Below are 23,496 nucleotides of genomic sequence, written 5' to 3' on the forward strand. Positions count from 1 at the left end.
TTATTCCGTTGAAACTCCTTGTGAAGCCCTATCAGCAAGATTGTCATCACCTCTCACATGATTCCATTCATCAGCGTCTGAAATTTCTAGGAACTTTCCAACGCGGTTTGCTACAAATACATTCCAGTTAGTGGAAGATGACTTTATCCATGCTAGAACGATTTTTGAAACTGACCAATAGTATCGATTGTTTAAGTTTAGTTTTAAAGATATAGTTGTTGTGTATGATAATTTAGCAGCCAAAGTGGCTCCACATAATTCTAACCATGGTAAGGTTAACCTTTTTAAAGGGGCGACTCTAGACTTTGAACATACCAACATTGTTTTGACATTACATTGACTATCTTCACTCCTGAGATATACTCATGCACCATACCCTTTTTTGATGCATCTGAGAATGTATGTAATTGTAAATTGTTATCTGCTCCACCATGAATATATCTAGGTATTGTTAAATTGTTGAGTGTTATAAATGAATTCCTTATAGTTAGCCACTTGTTCTGTATATGAAGTGGTATTTCATATACAGTACTTGTATTCTTCCCAATTTTACTTGATCTGCCATTTTACTTGATCTTGTAAGAGCATTTTTACAGTTAAAACTACAGGGCCAATTAATCCAAGTGTATCGAAAATCCTGGAGACTAATGAAAGTATTAACCTTTTTGAGATGTATTGACAGCTTCTGTCCTCAATGTGCATGACAAAATGAAATGTATCATACTGTGGGTTCCAATGTACTCCTAACGTTTTTACAATGTAGTTTAAGTTTTTACTGTGTCATCCTGATTGCCATCGTAAACCTTTACTGTTTATATTTCTTCACTGCAGAGATTCTGTAATAGTTGATAATTGAGTGCCATTTTCTCAGTGTATAGCATCATTTTTAAATATATGGCGTAATTAATTTTGTATCTTCATAGCTTCTTCAAGAGACTCTCCTCTAGTCATGATATCCCAGCCCCGTAACGGGGATTCTCGTTGTTGACGTGCGCGCTGAGGGTCTGCGAATCTACCAGCGCGCTCGTAATGAGTATGTTCATGCAATCAAGAAAGCCAGACTCCAGTTACGGCAAGACACCATGCGCGAATTGGAGCGCAACCCTGGCAGCTCGCAAAATCATGTTACCGGACAAAGCCATGGCACGTGCTGTCCAATGTTCGATGCGGTTTAGTGGTCGTGATCACACTAACATCTGTGGCGACTTACCGGGAATTCCTCGATACTCTGGAGGGTGAAGCGAGGTTGGCATTGCGGCGGGAGCTATGCCCTTCCATGGCGTACGGGATTCCGTTGATAAAAACCGAGTGGTTTCTCGAATGGCACTGAAAAAGGCACCGGAGATTGAACAACTTGACCCGGATATATTCTACAATTGCTGCCTGTCATAAAAGAGCCGCTTGGCAGGCTGTTCTTAGGATGCCTAAGCTGGGGCTGCTTCCCGACTTGGAAGGTGGCTTTGGTGAGGGTGTTCTTAAAACCAGGAAAGGATCCTAATGAGGTCGGCAGTTATCGACCCATCAGCCTCTTGCCGGTAATCGGCAAGTTGCCTGAAAGGCTGGTTGCGGAACGGCTCTGGGAAAGAATTGAGGTGAACTGTTTTCTAAATTGAGGCCAGTATGGCTTCATGAAAGGGCTTGGCACCGAGGATTGCATCTTAAATGCTCTTGCCGAGGTGGAAAGCGCCGACTGCAAATATGTTTTGGCAAGGTTTATAGACATAGAGGCAGCATTTCCTTCCTTGGAGTTCTGTCCTCTCTGTGAGGTTGGACGCTGCAATGTTCCGTAGCCCTACAGGCCGTAGTACGTGACTATTTGTCTAACCGTACGTCTCTGTTTAAGGATGCGCACCTAGTGAAAAAAAATCCGTTACCAGAGGAAGCCCGCAGGGTTCCGTTCTCGGTCACGTGCTGTGGAATTCGACGGATTTTTGGGATGGACATTTTCAGAAGCGGTCAAGGCCCGGGCTTTCGCCGATGACTGTCTCCTTTTAGTTCTCGACCACATCTAGAAGACCGGGCGCAGGTGGCCTTGTCAACCGTAGATGGCTGAATAGACATTCAAAATTTAATTATTTCTGTGCCCAAGACGAAGTTTATGCTTCTCAAGGGTGCAGACAAATTACCGTTCAGTCGTAACCCCTCATATGACATATAAAGGCTGTGTAATCAGCCGAGTTAGAGTTCATAAATACCTAGGTGTTTTGTTTGATGAAAAGTAAACCACATTAAGCAAATAGCGGCGGGCGCCGTCACAGTGATTCACAAACTTAGTAGGAGGATTGCTCAGAAAGACTATGGGGCTGTCGGGCCGTCAAATGTACATGGCGTACCGAGGTGTCTTCGAAAGCATGACCTCATACGCGGCGCCCGTTTGGGCGCTCAGGTTGAATATCAATCGAGCACTTGTTCAAAATTTAAGAAGTTTCCAGCAAAGAGCCTTAATTGTATGCACTGGTATTTTTAAAACAACCTCCTATGAAGCTACACTGTATTGGGAAAGGCTCTCCCAATCAATTTAGAGTGTTGAAAGTTTGGACGGCCATGTGAAGATTGCGAAGAGACCGGGAGGTCGAGATATTTGGTATCTGGTTTCGGGCCGGGCCAGTACCGGAGCGGAAAGGTGATCACAATGCACAGGATTTAAATTTCATTCAGTTGCCCATCTTCCACCTGCGAAAGAGACTACAGAGGCTCGCGACAGAAGCATTGCAGCTGGAATGGGACATCATGACTAAGGGAAGATCCTTGTATAATTTTATACAGGATCTGGGGGATTGTATGCCTCGAGCTTGTTTTTAAGGGCAATGGGTGCCTGGTTGCTCACCAACCATGTTAATTTAAACTAATATCTGTTTCGGTTTGCCTGGCAGCTGATGATGAGCTTTGCATCTGCAGGGAGGTCCCTGTATGGTAGTGAATCTTGAGCCCTGATTCATCTTCATGAGCTTAGGAAATTAGATGAGATAGTGCTGTAGGTGAACAGAGAATACAGTTGGACATATGGTTGGCAGTAGCAGCTATTGGCTCAGATGCATGCATTAATTCATCATACAAGTATATTAAGACATGATTGGGCATAAATTTGACTGGGGATCAGTAAAAACCAACAAGTAAAGGGCTTTTAAATATTTTTTAGCAAATTTGTACCAAAAACTGAAATTAAAACCTCTTTGATCCAGTTTTATCCTATTAAATATTTTAAACCAATGGTTTTATGAATGTGCTGCCTCTTGCTATATTTTTGTAATTGTATTGAGTAAGAGTGTTGTTATTTAAATGCTGAGTCTTTTTTGGGCTTAACATTATTTAAATCCATATATTTAATTCAGCAATGTTTTAGGTTTAATTATCATTTAGAGAAAAAGTAAACTTTTCAGTTATCTAGAAACTTTAAGGTAGCTTTCTTGAAAGGCATTCAAATACACATGTAAAATATACATATAACTTAACACAAAATTAATTTTTTTTTGCAAAAAACAAAAAAAATTATTTGTATTTCTGATAAAAACAAATGGGTAATCAATTAATTACATCTAATTCAATTTTTTTTTAATTTCTATACATATTTTATGTTTGTATCTGCTATGTACTACTAGTATTAATTTTGTATTACATGCTCTTTATTTGACATGCTAACTCACTTGGTCTTCTGTGTTTTTTTTTTTTTTTTTTTGGTTGTTTGTGGGCGAAAAACGCTTGGGCGTTATCATCGCCCGGTAGTTATTATTAAAAGGGTAATATAACTCCAAAATAATTAGCTATACAAGGTGTAAACATAATATTAATCATATAATAAAAATTTACTAAAACAAGCGAAAAGGCAAAATAAAACTCAAAACTAATATCACAGACAAAGTTGATAAAATATTAAAGATAAAAACAATAGAATAAAGAAAGTATAAAAACTTACCTAACTGTGATGGGTTGTGCAAAACCTACCCCGGATAGTAAAACTAAACACAGAATTAAAAAATCAAATCGAAAAGAAAGGTTAAAATTATAGAATTAAAAAATCAAATCGAAAAGAAAGATTAAAATTATTAAAAAACTCTCCTTACAGAAAAACATATATAAGTATATTAAATCCTTTGCAGTAACCCAGTACTATGCAAAAAGAGAAACATTCGTTCCAAAACCCTGCCATCATTGCCCAAGACATCACGAATGCTGCTGGGTATATTAAATTGACGACGCAATGCCGCATAACATACGCAGTCCATGAGAATGTGGTGCACAGTCATGCGGCAGTTGCATCGTGTGCACAGGAGTGGGTCTCCTCCCGACATTAGATATTCGTATGTGATCCTCGTATGCCTCAACCCTAACCGGCAGAGGACCACTTCCTCACGACGAGAGTTCCTGCAGGAGGAGCCCCACGGCAACACTGAGTCCTTAATCCGTCGAAGTTTACTATCGACGGCAGCCGTCCAGCCACTTTGCCACCTTGCTCGCAGTGATTGTTTTATATGATTAATAAAATCAAAGGTAGTAACTCGGGCGGTGAAAGGAGGCTGAATACACGCATCTTTCGCAGCAGAATCTGCCTCATTACCAAGAATCCCAACGTGGCTAGGGATCCAGCAAAAACCTACCCCCTTGTTTCGTTTTTCTAACTCAGCGATTTTATCATAAATGCCAACGACGACAGGATGTCCGGAATAAAGGTTTTCCAACGCCTGGAGAGCACTGTACGAGTCACTGCAAATAAGAATGTTCCTATATTTAGGACCAACGATACTTAGAGCCCTATCCACAGCGAGTAGTTCCGCGGTGAACACACTCGTAACACCGGGTAGGCCAAACATATAAGTCCGTTCACTGAAAACAAAAGCACAACCAACGTTACCGTCATGCTTCGACCCATCAGTATATACCACCACGTCTGGGTTCGACTTGGTGAGGAGAAACTGGAACACCTGCTGGTAAACAATAGGTGGCGTTGATTGTTTATCATACGTTGTAAGATCAAACGTAAAATTTACATGGTTTATTCTCCACGGGGGATTCGAGCACGGACATGATGGAAAGAACGAGGGAGTGCCAACATTCATACGCTGCAGCAGACGTCGTGTACGGACACCCACAGGCGCAGTACAACGTGGACGGTCCTCATACTTCCTCAAATTAGGATTCTTAAGAACTGGGTCAAAAGCTGGGTGATTCGGCTGTCCGCTGAGACGGGCAAAATAAGATAACAAAAGCTGGTCTCGTCTATTCCAAAGTGATGGCTCGCCACTGTCTACAAGTAAGCTTGCGATAGGGCTCGATCTAAACGCACCCGTGGCAAGCCGAAGAAAAGAATGATGCACACCGTTCAGCATCTTAAATTAGCTTTGACGAGCTGAGAAATAGGCGACACAACCATAATCCAAACGGGAACGAACAAGGGAGTATTAAAAACGTAACATACACGACCGATCGGCCCCCCAGTTGGTGTTACTTAGGACCCGCACCATATCCAAAAGTTTGGAACACTTTGTCCTCAAATCTCTCATATGTGTAACCCAAGTAAGACGGCTATCAAAAAGCAAACCCAGAAACCTGACGTAAGTAGACAGCAATAAACTCCCTGTTCAGAAAAACCCGCGGATTAGAAGGGTTCCGTAGCCGGGAAAAGACTACACATTTCGTCTTGTCGGGTGAAAATGTGAAACCAGTAGTCCCTGACCAAGCCTCAAGGCGAAATATAGTGTTCTGCATCAGTCGCTCCGCAGTGGTTGTAGAGCGGCTCGCAACGTAAATAACAAAATCATCAACGAAAAGACAACAAGAGACAGGAGCCTGTACACAATTGGTAATGCTGTTTATGGCCACAGAAAACAAGGTGCCACTTAATACACTACCTTGCGGTACCCCATTTTCTGAGACGACACTGTCTGAAAGTGAATCGTCTACACGAACACGAAACGTCCAGTGATGATTAAAGAATCCCCGTATAAAAGCAAGCATGTTGCCAGTGATCACCCACCTCCTAAAGGTGTTAAGAATGCCACGTCGCCAGGCCGTGTCGTACGCCTTCTTTATATCGTAAAAGATAGCAACGAGGTGTTGGCGGTTCAGGAAGGCGTTTTGTATGGCTGTCTCCATCGACACCAAATAGTCAATGGAAGATCTCCCATGTCAGAAACCACACTGTTCCGAAGAAAGAAAGCCATGTTTATCTAAGTACCACGCAAGCCTGCGGTTCACCATCCTCTCCATTACTTTACACAACACGCTTGTCAAAGAAATAGGGCGGTAGCTTAAGGGATCGGTTTTCTCTTTGCCAGGCTTTAGAACTGGTATAATAAATTCCTCCGACCAGTCGGGCGGAAAGACTTGTCCGGAGAATAAACCATTGTAAATACTCAAAAGATGTTGTAGTGCTGAGTCAGGAAGGTGCGAAAGCATACAAAGGCGAACGTTGTCCGTTCAAGGGGAAGTGTCACGAGAGTTCCTAAGTGCGTGCAACAATTCTTTAAGTAAGAATGGAGTGTTCAATTCACCATCCGAAACACCAATATTCAACCCCAATACTTTCATCCGTGCTTTGTACCTCTGAAAGTCGTTACTATATGACGAGGTGAGAGACACCGAACGGAAAGATTTCACTAAAGTATTTGCTACAGCCGAAGATGACGTAAGGAGTTCCCCCTCATCGACGAGACCAAGAATAGATTGCCCTGGTGACCTGAAAATTGCATGGATTTTTCTCCACACAGTAGATGTGGGAGTAGTACGTGAGATGGAGTTCACATACTTCGTCCATGAATTCCTCTTAGCAGTCAAGAAGACCTGACGGCACACTGCCCTAGCCCTGCGGTACATTTCTAGATGTTCAGTTGTAGCCTATTATTGAATTTGCGTAGTGCTCGCCGTCGATTCCGATTAGCACACTTGCAATCATCATTCCACCACGGAACGGAAGGACGTTTAGGATTACCCGATGTTTGTGGGACATATCTGCTGGCTGTTTCAAGTATTTTGGACGTAAAAGAGGAAAGTTGCTCAAGGATGTCCGCACCGACGTCATACTGCGATTAGAAGACCATACGATATCCATCCCAATTTGCCTTTTCGACAATCCACCTCCGTGGCCTTCTCCGAACCTCGTGGTCCACACCGAAACGAAGAACAATTGGTTTATGGTCGCTGCCATGAAAATCATCACAAACAGACCAATCAAAACGAGGGAGTAAAGCCGGCGAGCACATGGAGAGATCGACATTAGACACAGTACCAGATGATAAAGACATGAATGTATGAGACCCATCATTCAGCAAACAAAGGTCCAAGTCCTGTCTCACATCGTGTACTATATTTCCCCGAGTGGAGCAGAAAGTCGAGCCCCAAGAAACATGGTGGGCATTGAAGTCTCCCACTATTAATGTTGGAGATGGTATTTGTGCGAGGAGGTCTGAGATATCCAGAGCACTGAACTCAGTGTTCGGCGAGAGATATAGATTGCAGATATGCAACTTGAAGGGGACAGAGTTCTTCACTGCAACAGCAGGAACGAGAGTGGTCAGTCGAATCCTTGTAGCTGATACCTCATCCCTCATGAAAATAGCCACTCCACCACTCTCTCTACCGTCCACTACACAGTCGAATCTCTCACAAAAGTATCCCCTGAGTGCGATTGGGTCATGTCGCAGAAGATGAGTCTCCTGGAAACACATGACAATCGGATCATGCAGCTGCGCCAGTACTCCAATATCTTGCAATGCGGGACCATACACCCCGAACATTCCACTGAATAATGTTCATAAAATTAAAATAAAGTAAAAAATGTAAATATAATAATAATAAATAATAAATATATTCAGGAAACCATATAGAATTCAGTTGTAAATGATTCTATTTTTCTTTTTTGTGTTCTTCACCTTAGATAACTCCGACGCCTTTGGGTCGGGAGGTTCCTCAACCATATCCTCCCGTATATGGGGTGACGGTGGAGGAGATTTATGAGAATGGGATGTCGCTACTGACATCCCAGAGGGGGTGGCCATGCGGGTCACTTTCGTGGGGACCTTGTTAGTCGGCTTACCGCCGTCTGTGGTAGCCTCTTCCCGTACCGGCAGCACGTTAGGAGCAGGAACTTTTTTATGAACCACACCGTTGGATTCAGTTACTGCGACACAGGACTTTTCACTCACCCTTGTCAGCCCGGAAATAGTGGCTGTCGGCAGCACTTTGGGAGTAGGAACGTTTGTACGGACCACACTGTTTGATTCCATTATTGAGACGCAGGACTTTTCACTCATCCTCGTCAGCCCGGAAATAGTGGCCGTAAGCGAACTAACCTGATCGGAAAGCATCTGAACGAGCTTCTTAAGTTCTGTGCAGGATCCGCACTGTGGAGCATGAACAGGTGTAGCAGTCTGTTTTGACGCAGCAGTGGCGAAGGACACATCAGGTTGAACGAGATTACGTGAGTTAACTATCTTCCTATACTCCCTGCGTGCAGCTGGGAAAGATAGTTTCTGCTCAGTACAGATCTTAAGAATCGCCTTCTCTTCCTTAAAGGTTGGGCAATCCCGGGAGCGAGCCGTATGCGAACCATTGCAGTTCACACATCTTTCTCTTTCCTCGCAGTTAGCGTCACTGTGGCCTTCGGTAGCACATCGAGCACAGATCTCCGACCTCGAGCAAGATGTTGTAATGTGACCGTACCTTTGGCACCTGAAATACCGCCGTGGGTTGGGAATGAACTTGCGTACCCGAACGGAGAGGTAACCCACTCTAATCCTCTCTGGAGGAACAGGAAGACCGAACGTCAGTATAATGGACGGCGTCGATTCCTCTGTTCCGTTCTGCCGTCTCATCATACGTTTCACCTGTACAACACCCTGAGTACTAAGTTCATCTGCAATTTCCATCAAATTCATTTCTAGAAGGTCACGACAAAAAATCACTCCTCGGCTGGTATTTCGGGTCCTGTGGCATGCCGTACTTAAGATTATGCAGCCCATATTGGTCAGACGCAACAAAGACCGACTCTGCTCGTCGTTATACGTCTCCACCAGAATTGTCCCATCACATAATTTGTTTAATGTTCTTCGGAGAACCAATACATCCTGTGATGCATTTACTAATCAAGAAAGGTGAGACCTTTTGAAGGGAGCCACCCTCCTGATTATTCTTAACAACAACAAATCGGACATTCTTGCACCGAACACCATCTTCATTGGCTGTAACAAAATTATCCTCGCCAGACGAAGCTGACCGAGGCCTTTTCACCAGACTTAAAGTGGTGGTTTTTTTAGATGAACCACCAACCATCATAGAATTGGGTGTAGGAACTGAAATTTTGGTTCACGAGAACCGGCGATACAATAGACCACTCCAGCAGAGCGCACGTGTACTGGAGCTAGAGCTAAATACAACTGGGTTTGCTCTGGTGCCTAGAGGACATCGTTCGAGACTCACTACGTAGAGCCATTCACCCATCGGCACGATAGTTCCCACCTTGGGTTACGGTTGCATTTCGTACAATGTCACAACACCATCAAGTGTAAGTGAAAGAGAAAACTGTGTTGGATGTTGTTGTGTAGTCGAGTAAATGTATATGTTGTAATTCATGTAGTGTACCTGGTGTAGTATACGTGTATAGTGAAAAGTATTCTGCAGCTAAGTGTGTAGTGGGAAGAAAAGCTGCAGAGGCTAGGCCCGTGGACGCCAACCCCCAAAGTCTTAAAGAATAAGACTCCCCTTCGGGGAAAATATGTGTTATATGTGAATAGAGAATAAAGTCAGTCATGGGTTTGCAGTGGCATCTGTTGGCTAAGATACAGCCATTAGTTCATCATATATTCAAGTATCTATTCAGTATTCATTTACCTATACATTATTATAAATAAGAATGCAGTAGTTTATTAAGTTCATATTATAATATGCTGCTGATTCTGATTACAAGTACATATATGTACTTGTAATCAAATTCAATTTCCTATAATTCAGCTAATAAACATCAGAATTTTATTTGATACTTATTATGTCCTTATGTAATGATTTTTCTAAACAGGTTGTATTACTGTTTGTTGCAACGAGGTTTAAAGCAGAACTTGTTGCTAACGGTGAACAATTGAGGTGTCAGGTGTCCATGAAGGGTAATTAATTTTTTGGTAGTGTTTGCTCTGGTATGCTCCTCTGGGCAGGTTGATAAAAACAACAAAAAAAATAAAAAAAGTTCACTGAATATGTAGAAGGTGTAAAAGTCTTTTGTTCCAGGAGAATTAGGTACAAATGTGTACTTATAAAGGACATAGACATGATGTCTACCACGGAGTAAGTGATCGAGGTATTGTTACCATTAACAGAATTGGATAGAGATCAACTGCTGAGGGGGTTGGGGTTACTAAGACAGCAACGGTACTTCTGCCAGGCAGGGTAGCTGATGCAATTTGCAAATAGGTTGAATCAAAATTGGCTGGGTCTTGTGTCATGTGATTCCAGGTGTTGAATCAGACAAATGTTACAGATGTTGGGCAGTAAGTCACAAGGCAATCAATTTTGTCGGCCCAGACAGAAGAAGATGCTGTTTTATTTTCAGCAAAGATGGTCACTTTAAGGTGAATTGTCCTGAATATGCATGAAGGACTGGACACAGCACAGGAGGCCTATGGTGTCAGACCACGTGTGATGCTTAGATTGATTTTAGCCAATTCTAACAGAAGTACATTGTCACACGACATGGTTGATGAGATAGTCAAGAATTATCAGACAGAGTTTTTGGTAATAATGGAGCTGAACAAACTACTAGCTGCAAAAAATGTGTGGTGCAAAGACACCAATGCAGATATAGCCATACAGGATGCCACCGGTAGACTAAGATGCCGATTGTTTGATAGAAGCCAGGGTTTGGTTTCGGTAGAGGTTGGAAATGCAATAATAATAATTGCATATATCACCCCTAATTGTAGTTTAGAACAATATGAAGATTTTGTGTCTAGGTTGCAGGCTTTAATATATAGGGCTGATAGGAGAGTTATACTGGTCGCTGATTTGAATTGTAAAGCGGTTAGTTTAGGAAGTTCTTACACTAACAGGGCAAATTGCTGACTAAGTTCTTGTAAACTATGGATATGTATTGCCTAAATGATCAAAAATAATAATTAGTACAAAACAACACGTATGAGATAATTATCAATCTGCACTCAGTCTAATGAACATAAATTTTATTAATGTAGTTTGATTATGACTTCACCTTTAAATTATATGTTTCAGTGCAGCGAGACTCAGCGATATACTTCATCCTAAATTCGAAGCTCCTGGATAGCATACTCACACATACACATGCCTCCTTATTTGACTCTTAAGTATTAAATTCACCAACTAAACTAGATCTGTAAGACCAAGCACACCTAATAAATCCTATCAGTCTTTTTCAATCCCTTCCATTAAGTAGATTAATTGTTTGTTCCCCTGTTAAGACAATGTTGCCCAGTTTAGAATTTCTTATATACACTAGTACCAGGAAACTTCTGATAAAATGTGATATGTCTCCTTCTTAAATCCTATTGCATAATGTGCATAACACTACCTGCCCTCCCTACCCAGACTTTTATTTAATCTCCATAGTACACCCCGCGTTCTAAATATTACCGACATTTCGCTCCTGTTAAATGTACAACTAAGATAATTCCGATCTTCGAGTACATAATCCAGATGATGGTAAATATTGTTAAATAACGACTTTTCCGCACGCATCATCCATTTCTCCTTTAAGTCCTTCTTCATGCATTCATTCACACCATTCAACTGTACACACGTATCACACGTGCTATTCACACCCCCTCTCTAAACTCACAGCCTTATCTTTCCATCATTGACTTCCACACCCTAATACATAATACTAAAAATATTATATATAAAACTTCATACTAAAAATAAAAATGAAATAAATTAATCTTATTCGTTTCCAAGTATACTATATTAGGAGTGGACTGCGGCAAACAGAATAATTTTAGTAAAAAAACCTTAACAAAACCTCTAATTCATCGAGCATATAATAACCCCTAAACCTGTCACCTGTATGTTACCACCGCCCTCATTACCGTTTGAAAAACATTCCATTTACTTTTCACAGGTATTTCATTGTTAGCCAGAAAACTAATCCACATATTATTCAAACCAGAATTGGCTACTGATACCCGTTCCCTTATGTGCTTTCCAAAAGACAGCAAAGAATTGAAAGTAACACCCAAATATTTGTATCTATTGACCACCTCGAATTTGCACATTTCCCCAAAACCATCTTTCCCGTCTCGCTAACCGACCCCCCCCCCCTGAAAACCATAATCTTTGTTTTCTCCAAATTAATTATTAATCCCCATTGTTTACAGTATTCTTTTAGATCGTTAATCATTATCTGAAGCGCTCTTGGCGGGACGCCACTAGCGTCAGATCATCAGGATATAACAAACAATCCTTTAACTTTTTTTTTTCAACCTCCGGGTCGATCGTTAGGTATTGCTTCAGAGGATGAGATGAATGATTTGTAGAGTGTGTGAAAATGCCATGCCTGACCGGGATTCGAACCCGGGACCTTTGGATGAAAGGCGGAGACCCTACCAGTCGCGCCACGGAGGCCGGCAATCCTTAAATATTAAAATCATCGATTCAAGCGCTCTCCCCGATGCAATCCATAAGATCATTGGTAAACAATAAGAACAAAGCAAGTGGCAATAAACATCCCGTAAAAATGCTATATCAATCGCAATATTATTTTCTGCAGATTACGTAAATATTTTTATCATTCTATATAGGGTTCGTATTGAGTATCGTTTATTAATTATTTTGTACTACCTTCAAATTTTTTAACAGCAGCGTAAATGTGAACTTCGTAGCTTTGAACCGTTCCATTTCAAACATATTTACTAAAGAAATATTTTTCCAGAAAATATATTTGTAACTGTTTGTAACCTATGCGGTCTTATTTAGTGCTATTGTGTACGTATATATATGATGTTTTATATGTATGTATTTAATTTATTTATATCTTTTATTATATCAATACCATCAATTAAACGTACGATTTACTTGTGGTTTCTTACTCAGAACCGATTTTAAATAAACAAATTACAAGGTAAAAAAAACTGTTAGTAGTGGTCCTAAGTATGGTTTCAAGAAATGATTCTGCTGCAGTAAAAGTATCAAGATGTATCAGTGCTACTGAAATTCGATAGTAGTTATCGAAATAAGCATTTCAACTCTGTTCCATCTAGAGATAGATTCCCTTTATATAAATGGCATTTATAGTCTGCTATTTGATTTGTAAAATCTTTAATTAGTTAGTTGTGGAAGTTTATTTTAATTCTCTATTCGTATTTACGCCGTACATTTATTTTTGCTGTTTTGGTCTGTATGTCTAATCGAGCTTTGACTGCTAAATTATCGAATCAATTTCGTTCAAATTATTCGACTCACCGTTAAGCTGATCCTTCAGTAAGTGATAATATTGAGAAAATACGTGATCCTGATAAATGTGGGTTTTTATTCATATTCAGTTCTGTGTGAAATTTTCATGCAGCTTACATATTTATGAAGTAGTTTATATTCATGTAACAGCACGTTAATCGAGCTGTGCAACGGGTTTTTATACACTTTACCTTTGGTTTATATTAGTGTTTAAGTAGAATGCATCATTTTAGATTACATGTATACATATAATAGTGAATCCATATTTGAGGGGGAAAACTGAAAAGAAGATTGTTGCTACACTTAGAAATACAGCGATTGATCGACGTTTTTGCTAATTATGTGACTTCCATTTATTTAATTTTAGTTTTTATCACGAAAGAGAAAAATGTCGAAAAACCTTTTTCCAAACAGTTATTAACGATCATTACTGATAGCATTTACAATTTATTACATACTACCAGACCCGGCAATGCTTCGCTACTGCTAGATTTGAGTATACATATAGATTAAATGAACACAACCGAAAGTTTGATAAAACATTAACAAAATGAACATTACGGAACTTCACAAGATTTAACCTTTCCACTTTCCCCCTTTCCTTTTTCCCATATTCCTTTTTCCACCCCTTTCCCTTTCATTCCCCTTTTTTTGTTCCTTTCTCATTCCATTTTCCCCTTCTACCCTTTTTACATTTTTCGATTTTTCCCTTGCTTCCTTTTTTCCCGCGCGTAAATTGGTCCAGTAGTTTTTTAGTCTATAGCGGACACGCATATCGAAAACATTCAAATAGAATCGTAAAATATTTAATATAGCGTATGTTGGTTTTTCGTCCAACAGATTACGCTGTTTTAAAAAAAAAACATGTTTTCACCTGTCACAGATGTGACTTCTTAGGTATATAAATAGTAGGTATATAAAAACACGCGCATATTCAAATGCAACGTGTCAAAATTTCAAAGCAATCGGTGAAGAACTTTCGGAAATTTTAAGATTTTGAATAAACGAACATTTACATTTTTATTTATGTAGGTATAGATTACTAAATGTAGGGATCGAATTTGTTAAAATGATATATTGGTGGGGGTTTAGAACCCCTATCAAAATGAAGTAAAATAACCCTCTTGAATAATTAAGTAACGCCATTCAGGGATTGAACATCTCATAGAATTATATATTAAAAACTTTAAGGAATTAGTTAATTAATATTAATCGGTTAATAGCTCTACTTCTTATTTTTCGCGTTAGGAGTTAAAATAATATAGACCCTGCTCTTAATTGTGTGAAATGAATTCACTGTAATATAGAAGTAGAACTTTTCTCCTTTTTCAGTATAAGTCTTGTATAAGATATTTTTTTCTGAATGCACAAGATATTTCTTGGGATGACATATTTTTTGTATTGTTTCAGTAATTCATTCACAATAGTTTTGCTAGTAAATAATTTATGTTTCCTTTTATTGTATCGTTTTCTTCAATGACGGTAGACATCATTAAATTATTATTCTTATTATTCAGAAAAATCATTTTTTTATTTAAACAAATTATAAAGATAAAATTTTCCGACTGTAACTTACTTGAAATGTAAAAAAAATTTGGTATTTTTATAAAATATTAAATGTTAAAGAAGTTTAGTTTTGCTCGTCCTAATACTAAAGATGGATACGCTAAAAAACAATTCTTTTATAAGCGTTTTAAGATTTAGAATGAAGTACGTGTAGGCTGCGAAAAGCCGCGAGCATTGACGAAGCAGAAAATTTCTCTTGTACAATTGACGGTGTGGTGTTGTCGGTCGACACATATTCCCCCCCTTTTGGAGTTAGTCTCTCATTCTGTATGCTGCCTCATTTTCGACAGTGGTGTGAGTTGTAAGTGTATGAGTGTATGATGTCAAGCGAGAGAGAGAGGGGCTGACTCGACAAAAGAGCGAGAGGGGGCCCAAGGAGTGCATTATTCATGAAGGCCTGAACTGAACGTCGGTTCTACTGCGGCGCGTCATTTGCTGCAATTACTGAGCGTTGGGTTAAGCGGTGGTCCCTCGCCTTGTCGGGCAATGACCCATCCGGCATCGGCCCAGCTGCGGTCTTGTGCACCCACTCTTAGTACAGCATATGCGTTATTTAAGGTTTCGCAGCAATACTTTAAGATAGGATATGATCTCATTTGCATACGCAACATAAGGCTTGTTTAATTAAGTAAATTATTTATTTTTTTTTAAATGACAAAAAAATCGTGTACTCACCAACATGGCATAATTTAAGCTAAACAGCACTGTAGTTATTTATTAATTCATTGTTATTTCTTTACCTTATAAATTGTAGTGATGGTTGGAGAAAAATCTGATCGACTGACTTATAAATTGTTGCCTTTCAAATTTTTTACGGTTGTTTCGTCATTGTAATTTTCTGTAATTGAGGACCGTTATGAAGTTATGAATGTAATTTGTATATTTTTATCTGTAATGTATGTGAAAAACTATTTTTTTAAATAATTTTGTATTATTGTAAATTGAAAAGTTTAGAAAACAGATAAAAATGATAGATCCCAATTTTATTTTTTATTTTAATTGTACAAAGTGGTGTAAATACAACAGAAAAATTAATAATAAATCCAATAAAAAGTAACCTAAAACTTAAACTTTTATGTGTGGTTAACGGTTAACCCCTTACTTATGTGATAAAGTATTAGTAATACGAATTGTTGGAACTAGCTTAGGAATGGTTTTGACAATCTTTTGGTACAAACAGAATATTTCAAACGCTGACTAGTTGTAGGAAATAATTTTAAAAAAGAAAGTTTCTCTGTAATTTTTTCTTTTTAAAATATACAAAGATTATTTCTAAATTTTTATTGAAGTAATGGACTTTTATTTGTTTCTTTGCTATTTCACGTTACTGTTTGCCCAACCTTTTTATGTTGTAATAACAGATAAACAAGTTGTTTTTTTTTTAAGCTTGGGCTAAGCTACCCGAATTACTATTATGATAATAACGCGGATGTTTACATGACACCTCGGTATTAATAAAACTGAAGTAACTGTCATTTCATCGAATTTTTGAGAATTTTCATATTCTGTTTAAAGACAGTTACTGTAAATTGGATCAAAATAAAAAAGTCCGTTCATTTTAAAATAAATGTTTATTTTGTTCAATTTTATGAAATTCCGGGTTAAGTTTCCGTCTATTTGGCAAGAAATTCCGCATTCTTTTTCGTACTACGTCATTTATTTTTAGCTTATTCTATATTGATTCAGGGGAACACAAAATATATGAGTGTTGAACACATATTTTTCAACAATTTGTTATGTATGTACGAGGTGTACATATATATACATTTTTTTTACTATTTTTTTTTAATTTTAAGCAGAGGTCCGTTCCTCACTTTTATTAAAAGTTTTTGAAATTTACTTATTCTATTGTATTCTATGAACATTTTTTGGGGGAAATTACGAGTATTGTGGCTTTCATAATCTGGTTCTCAATTGTACATCCCACAACATCATCAATATCATGGAACATGCGTTTATTTTTTTGAATAAAAATTGGTGTTCAAGACCTATTAAGATTTCCAAAAAAAACTTCTAGGCAGGCTATCCAAAAAGCCTTCATTTTGTAATAACTTGAGAAAGCAGAAGTGTTTTAAACTTAGTTTATGATTAAAATGTCCATATCTTAAGTGTTATAGTGTTAAAACAATTTCTGTTGCAATTTTTAGGTTAGTTTACTTTTCGTAATTTAACAAAAATGTCATTTCATGTAGAATGCAAGTGAATTTTTCTTTTACAGTAAACTTTGATTGAACTTTTCATTCGTAATTCCATTACCAAATATTTAATTGAAATAAAGTTTAACGAAATTATTGAGAAAATATGCTTTAAATTACCATTTAGACGTTTTAATTATTCTTAGTTTATTTTCTTGTTACACAAACAAGGAATTTCTCTGTTAATATTTTACCGTAACATTATGGGTATCTAGCTGACTAAAATATGATTTCTTTTCTATTTTGACAAGTTTTATATTATGTACATACTTTGTTTAAGCGTTGATGTACGGAAATGAATAAAGTTTAACGAAATTATTGAGAAAATATGCTTTAAATTACCATTTAGACGTTTTAATTATTCTTAGTTTATTTTCTTGTTACACAAACAAGGAATTTCTCTGTTAATATTTTACCGTAACATTATGGGTATCTAGCTGACTAAAATATGATTTCTTTTCTATTTTGACAAGTTTTATATTATGTACATACTTTGTTTAAGCGTTGATGTACGGAAATGATTAACTCATGTTGTTTTAATACGAATGATATAAATTCAATCTAAACCGAATTTAGTCAGTATTCTTTCAATTCATGTCTCTAGAAATGACCTTTGTTTATTTTTCCTATAACCAGATTGGGTGACCGTGTTTCACATAGTTGAACTGATTTTTGAAATCGAAGGTTCTGAGGTTTAAATCCTAATAAGATAAGCTAATTTTAATACTAGATGTTAACGGATGTTAATGGTTAACTGTATTCTTTGGTGATTGGGATTCAATTAACCACAAATCTGATGAATGATCGGCGTGAGTCTCTACAAAACTACACCTCATTTTTTTCCGTAGATTTTTTTCTGACGGCAATGCGGGGTACACCCGCTAAAAAACCTCCCCCCTCTTACCAAAGGAACTGGACCTGGCCGTGAGGCATGAACACGGTTCCTATGTGACGGGTGAGGGATACACGTACTGCCGGCTTCTGAGCAGCAGGATCTGACGTTCACCGGGCGTCATCGGCAGGCTACGTCTGAGTGAACCCCCGCTGCCTACTCCCGGAGACTGGCCGTCACCCATTATCCATCCGCCAGCTTACCCTTGATGATGTCTGTGACTCTACCACACCCGAATTCCTCCTAGACTTGAGCATGCAGTCCATAACGTTATCAGGATCTAGATGTTCCAGAGTCTGATAACATTCTGCGATTGCTCCCAGTGGTAGCAATTGAAGACTGTGCGTTCAACGGAGTCAACCTGTCCACAGTAGACACACACAGGTCTGAAACCATCCGTCTGAACCTCTTAAGACACGGGCGGAAACACCCATGTCCCGTAAGGGACTGGGTTAGCTCGCACCCCACAGTTTCTCTCCACTCGTTGGTTGCTCCCCAAAGGTTAAAAAACCTTTGCTCTGGTGGTTGCTTGGAGCAACCACCGCTCCTATTTTCCTCCCATCTGTTCATCAGCAGTTCCTGTGCTTGCTTCTTCTCCATTCCCCCACCTCTCTCTTTCCGCTGTCGAGCGAGAAGGTCAATCGGTGGGATAGCCGATATCACTAATATGGCATCTTTGGAGACAGTCCGATATCCTCGACAAACTCAATGCCAGACACTTCTGTACGCTCTAATTACAGCTATGGCTGTATTTGAAAACAGCAAAATTATGTAGCAATATTAATCCTTGATATGATTCTAAGAAAGTTGCTAATTTCCCAACTTATAATATTTGGCTTGTGTATATTTTTACGATACATAAAATCACAATACATTATAAACTATGTTTACACATGTCAGATTATTACAATGTTAATTAATTTATCATTTAGTGTTTGCCTAGTGACGTAATTATAATATTTGCTGAGAATATCTGGCCTACATTTGTATAGCATTTAAAAATATACTATAAAATTTCTTTTTATAGCAAAAACTTAATCATTTATAAAGCATAAATAGCAGAATTAGAAACTATTTAAAAGTAATCCACAATACTCATAATATCATCCAATAACATAAAATAATAAGTTGTATTTACATGAAAGCAATTTGTTTCTGCACATGAAAATTAAACCGAATGTTTTCAGCTTGGATAACAGGCACCATACTAGCCGTTGTAGTCCAAACTTCAAGATTTATCGCAGGACCTATAACATGATATGTAATTGCTATTGTAAGTTGTATTTTCATTCTCCTAAACGAAGTAACTAAACTGAAAATAATGATTATGTAGTCTAAAATGTCCATTCCATAGTCCATTGGACCATTTCATGTCCAGGTCTTCACTTTATAGGTAAACATATCTTACATACTCATATTTTATTGATTTTGATTTGTGAAATGTTTTCATTACTATTTACTTCTTATAAAATCTGTCAGCAGTGTAACATAAATAAATCAGGATGTATTTTTAACTTTTAACTTCACGTGACTGTAATCTGTTTTTCAAAATATGAATTACATTTTATTGTTAATATAATTGACACATACTGGTATAGGCATTTCATTTTCCATGTGACAAGTCAGAACATAGGAAGTGTATTCCTATAGCCCCACTTCATGTGCCAAATAGAATGCCTACATCAACAGTATATTCTTATTCCAAACAAAATAAATATGCATTTGTTATAGGCAAATGCACATTTATATGAAAAAGTATACATAATTTACTTCATGAATTAATTTCTTCACATGAACCAGCTTCTGAATGTGATAAATCCAACGTAGTTATTCCCTTTCTGTTCGATACCCAAACAGCTCTGGGCACAAGCTACAGGTGACTGATTGTTAATCAAGAACATTAATCAAAATTTAAATACTGACTTTGCACCATATAATCTAACCACCACTATCCAAACTTAATAAGCCTAGTGCAACACTGAATTCACTCAGCATCCTTTTCTGATTAATTGATATATAAAGTATTTAATGAAACAATAGATATGCTAATAACAATATTAATGGATCACACCATCCATTATCTCCAAGATCCACCTGGCAGAACATCCATTTGGAAAAATGTAGGCTATTTTGGTTTCATAAAGAACATTATTTGAACTCAAAATTGGAAATGCAAGAGTATTTTTAATTTGGAGAATGTTAATATAACAATTTTTCATTGATGTACTTTCAAGAGATTTGTTTTAATATCCTTTTGTCAAGATTGAGACCTCTTATAAAGTAAGTTTTATAAAGTATAATTAATCACATTTTTATACTTTTTTAATTTACACATGATAGCACTATTTTGTGAAAACCGTTTCAGGATATGGTGGAGATGAAAAATGTATAAATTTAAGTCAAGTTAGGATTTTTAAAAACTTCCCTGTTAAAATATAGTTAAGAAGCATGTCTTGAATTGTAATATTAAAAGAAACCTTTCCTTGGCAACTGAACAAAATCAATTTACATTATATTTTAAGTAGTAAGGTGGGTGCAAAGGCATTGCTTCACAGGTGGCAGGAGAGATGGGATCAGTCGATGAAAGGCAAATGGACCTGCAGATTGATCCTGGATTTTTAGAGATGGCTGTGCTGCAGACATGGAGAACTGAAGTACAAGTTATCCCAGTTCCTGACTGGTCTCAAGTGTTTTAAGGTATACTAGTGAATGCATACCCTGAGACCCACTGCAGAATGCGATAATTACAGGGAGGAGATAGCACAAAATACATGGCATTAACGGTATTGGACATATCAATGAACAAAAAAAAATTATTATTATTTTAATAATAATAAAATACGAGGTGCTACCCAAAATTTCAGGGAATTTGAATTTCGCGCGCAAACCATTGCTGGTACGACCTGCTGCCGCTAGATGTGGCTAACAGTACTCTTTGTGAATCAGTGTTCCAACAGCTGTGACGGTGAGAGACTGCATTGTTGACTTTCGTGCAGTTGTGTTTTACTCCTTCTGCGAAGTTCTAAATGGCAGATTTTAAAGAGCAAAGAACCTGCATTAAATTTTGCTTCATGCTTAAAAAAAACTGGTGCAGAAACCCATCGCATGCTTGTGGAAGCATTTGGTAACAATGCTACAAGTAAAAGTAAAACTTTTTTGTGATACAAACGATTCAAAGATGGACGAATGACAGTCGATGATGATGAGCGTTCAGGAAGACCATCAACAAGCGCAACACCGGAAAACATCGCAAAAGTGTGAGAGGCTATTGTTGCAGATCGTAGACAAACAATCCATGATGTTTGTGCAATCGTGCAAATATCATATGGGTCCGTGCAACGCATCTTGTCGGAGAATTTGAAAATGAGACGCAATGCTGCAAAATTCGTACCGAGACTGTTGAACAGTGACCAGAAACATCGCATAGCTGTCTGTAGTAAATTGAAAAATTCAGCAAGAGATGACCCTAACTTCAACTCCAACATCATAACCGGTGATGAGACATGGGTGTACGGTATGACCCTGAAACTAAGCAGCAGTTGTCGCAGTGGAAGTTGCTAAGTTCACCAAAAAAAGCACGCCAAGTTCGCAGCAACATGAAGTCCATAATGATTGTTTTTTCGACATCAAAGGCATTATCCATAAGGAATTTGTTCCTTTTGGTCAAACTGTCAATGGGATGTTCTATTGTGAAGTTTTGAAGCAGTTACGTGAAAGCATTAGGCGCAAACGTTCAGATCTGTGGGGTAACAACAGCTGGGTTCTGCACCATGACAACGCGCCTGCATTTGATTCCCCACCCTATTTGCCTACTTACCTATTTGCCTGACCTTGCCCCGTGTGACTTTTTTCTCTTTCCGAAAATAAAATTTCAATTGAAAGGCCGTCGTCTTAACACAATTGAGGAGATTCAGGAAGAAACCCAGAATGTGCTTCAAACAATTACACCTGCAGACTTCCAGGGATGCATGGAATCATGGGAAAAACACTGGGATCACTGTATCAATGCCCAAGGGGATTACTTTGAAGGAGACAGTGGAAATTACGAGTTATGGTATGCTATTTTATTTTTATGGTAAAATTCCCTGAACATTTGGGTAGCACCTGTATATATATATATATATACAGGTGTCCCATATAAAACGCAACCCATCAATCACTCATCCATGAAATTTCAAAAGTCAAGCTTAGTCCCCTACTCATTACTGAAATGGACTCGTCCAACATCTGAACATCGCGGCGATGCAGTAGAACACTACTGATAGTAACAACAATGCAATCATAACGTTCAGTGTATTGCTAGAGACAAGATGGTGTTTTCACTAGATGAACGTGTTTTCATTGTTGAGTCGTACTTCAGTACGAAATCAGTGGTTGCAGTGCAAGATTTGTTTCGCCATAAGTACCCAGATAAACCAGATCCTAACAAAACATCAGTATTAAGGTTAGTTGCAAAATTTAGAGAGACTGGTTCTGTTAATAACAAGGAACACAAAAGATCTGCGTCAGTGTTGAATACAGATACAGTCACTGAAATCAAAGACTGATTACTCGCCTCGCCAAATAAATCGATCAGATGTGTCTGCTGAAATTAATTTGTCTAAATCAACTGTTCATCGGGCGACCAAACAATTACAATTACGACCTTATCGCATTCAAACGGTTCATCGACTTCTTGAGCCCGACAAAGAAAAACAGCTATAATATTGTCAATGGTTCCGTCGATTTCTGAGTGAGGGAATTAATGTTATGGATGCGTTATTTTTCACAAATGAAGCATGGTTTCATTTGGATGGCTACGTAAACAGCCAAAACAGTAGAATTTGGAGTGCTGAAAATCCCCACGTTTATCACGAAAAACAATTACACCCGCAGAAGTTGGGCGTGTGGTGCGTGATATCGTGGAAGAAAATAATCGGTCCTATTTTTTTAGAGTACACTATTAATGCAGAACGATATCAGGATATTTTATTTCAGTTCATTGCACTCTTGGAAGAAGAAGATAGACACTGCTGGCTACAACATGTCGGTGTGACATCGCACTACGCAGGTTCAACTTCTGATTTCGTTGAGGAATTCTTTGGTAATCGTGTTATCGGTCGAGGCTTGTGGCCACCAAGATCTTCAGATTTGACTGTGGCGGATTTTTTTCTATGGGGTTAGCCTACAGCGACAAACCACGAACACTTGAACAATTTAAAGTCAATATTGAACAAGCTGTATTAAATATCCAGCCACAAACTTTGAAAAAAGTTGCAAGAAACGCTGTAAAAAGAATTGAAACTTGTATTCAAGAAGATGGCGGCCACTTCCAACATTTACTCTAAATGTAAGGTAATGGATGGTAATAATAAAAATTACATTTACATATGCCTTTTTATTATTTCAATACCTACCAATATAAGGTTGGGTTGCGTTTTATATGGGACACCCATATAAATA

General features: G+C 38.2%; 1 protein-coding gene across 1 annotated transcript; it reads right to left on the reverse strand.

Annotated features, from left to right (window-relative positions):
* On the reverse strand, positions 1-321 carry LOC142317523 (uncharacterized). Its single transcript, XM_075354084.1, has one exon. It carries the CDS (start codon positions 319-321, stop codon positions 1-3), a length of 321 nt encoding a protein of 106 aa, XP_075210199.1.
* Between the last annotated feature and the right edge of the window lie 23,175 nt (positions 322-23,496).

This window comes from Lycorma delicatula, chromosome 1 (assembly GCF_047948215.1).
Source record: "Lycorma delicatula isolate Av1 chromosome 1, ASM4794821v1, whole genome shotgun sequence".
NCBI lineage: Eukaryota > Metazoa > Arthropoda > Insecta > Hemiptera > Fulgoridae > Lycorma > Lycorma delicatula.

Excerpts from the sequence above, each read along its gene's own strand:
- LOC142317523 (XM_075354084.1), bottom strand. The coding sequence starts at position 321 with ATGTTGGTATGTTCAAAGTCTAGAGTCGCCCCTTTAAAAAGGTTAACC.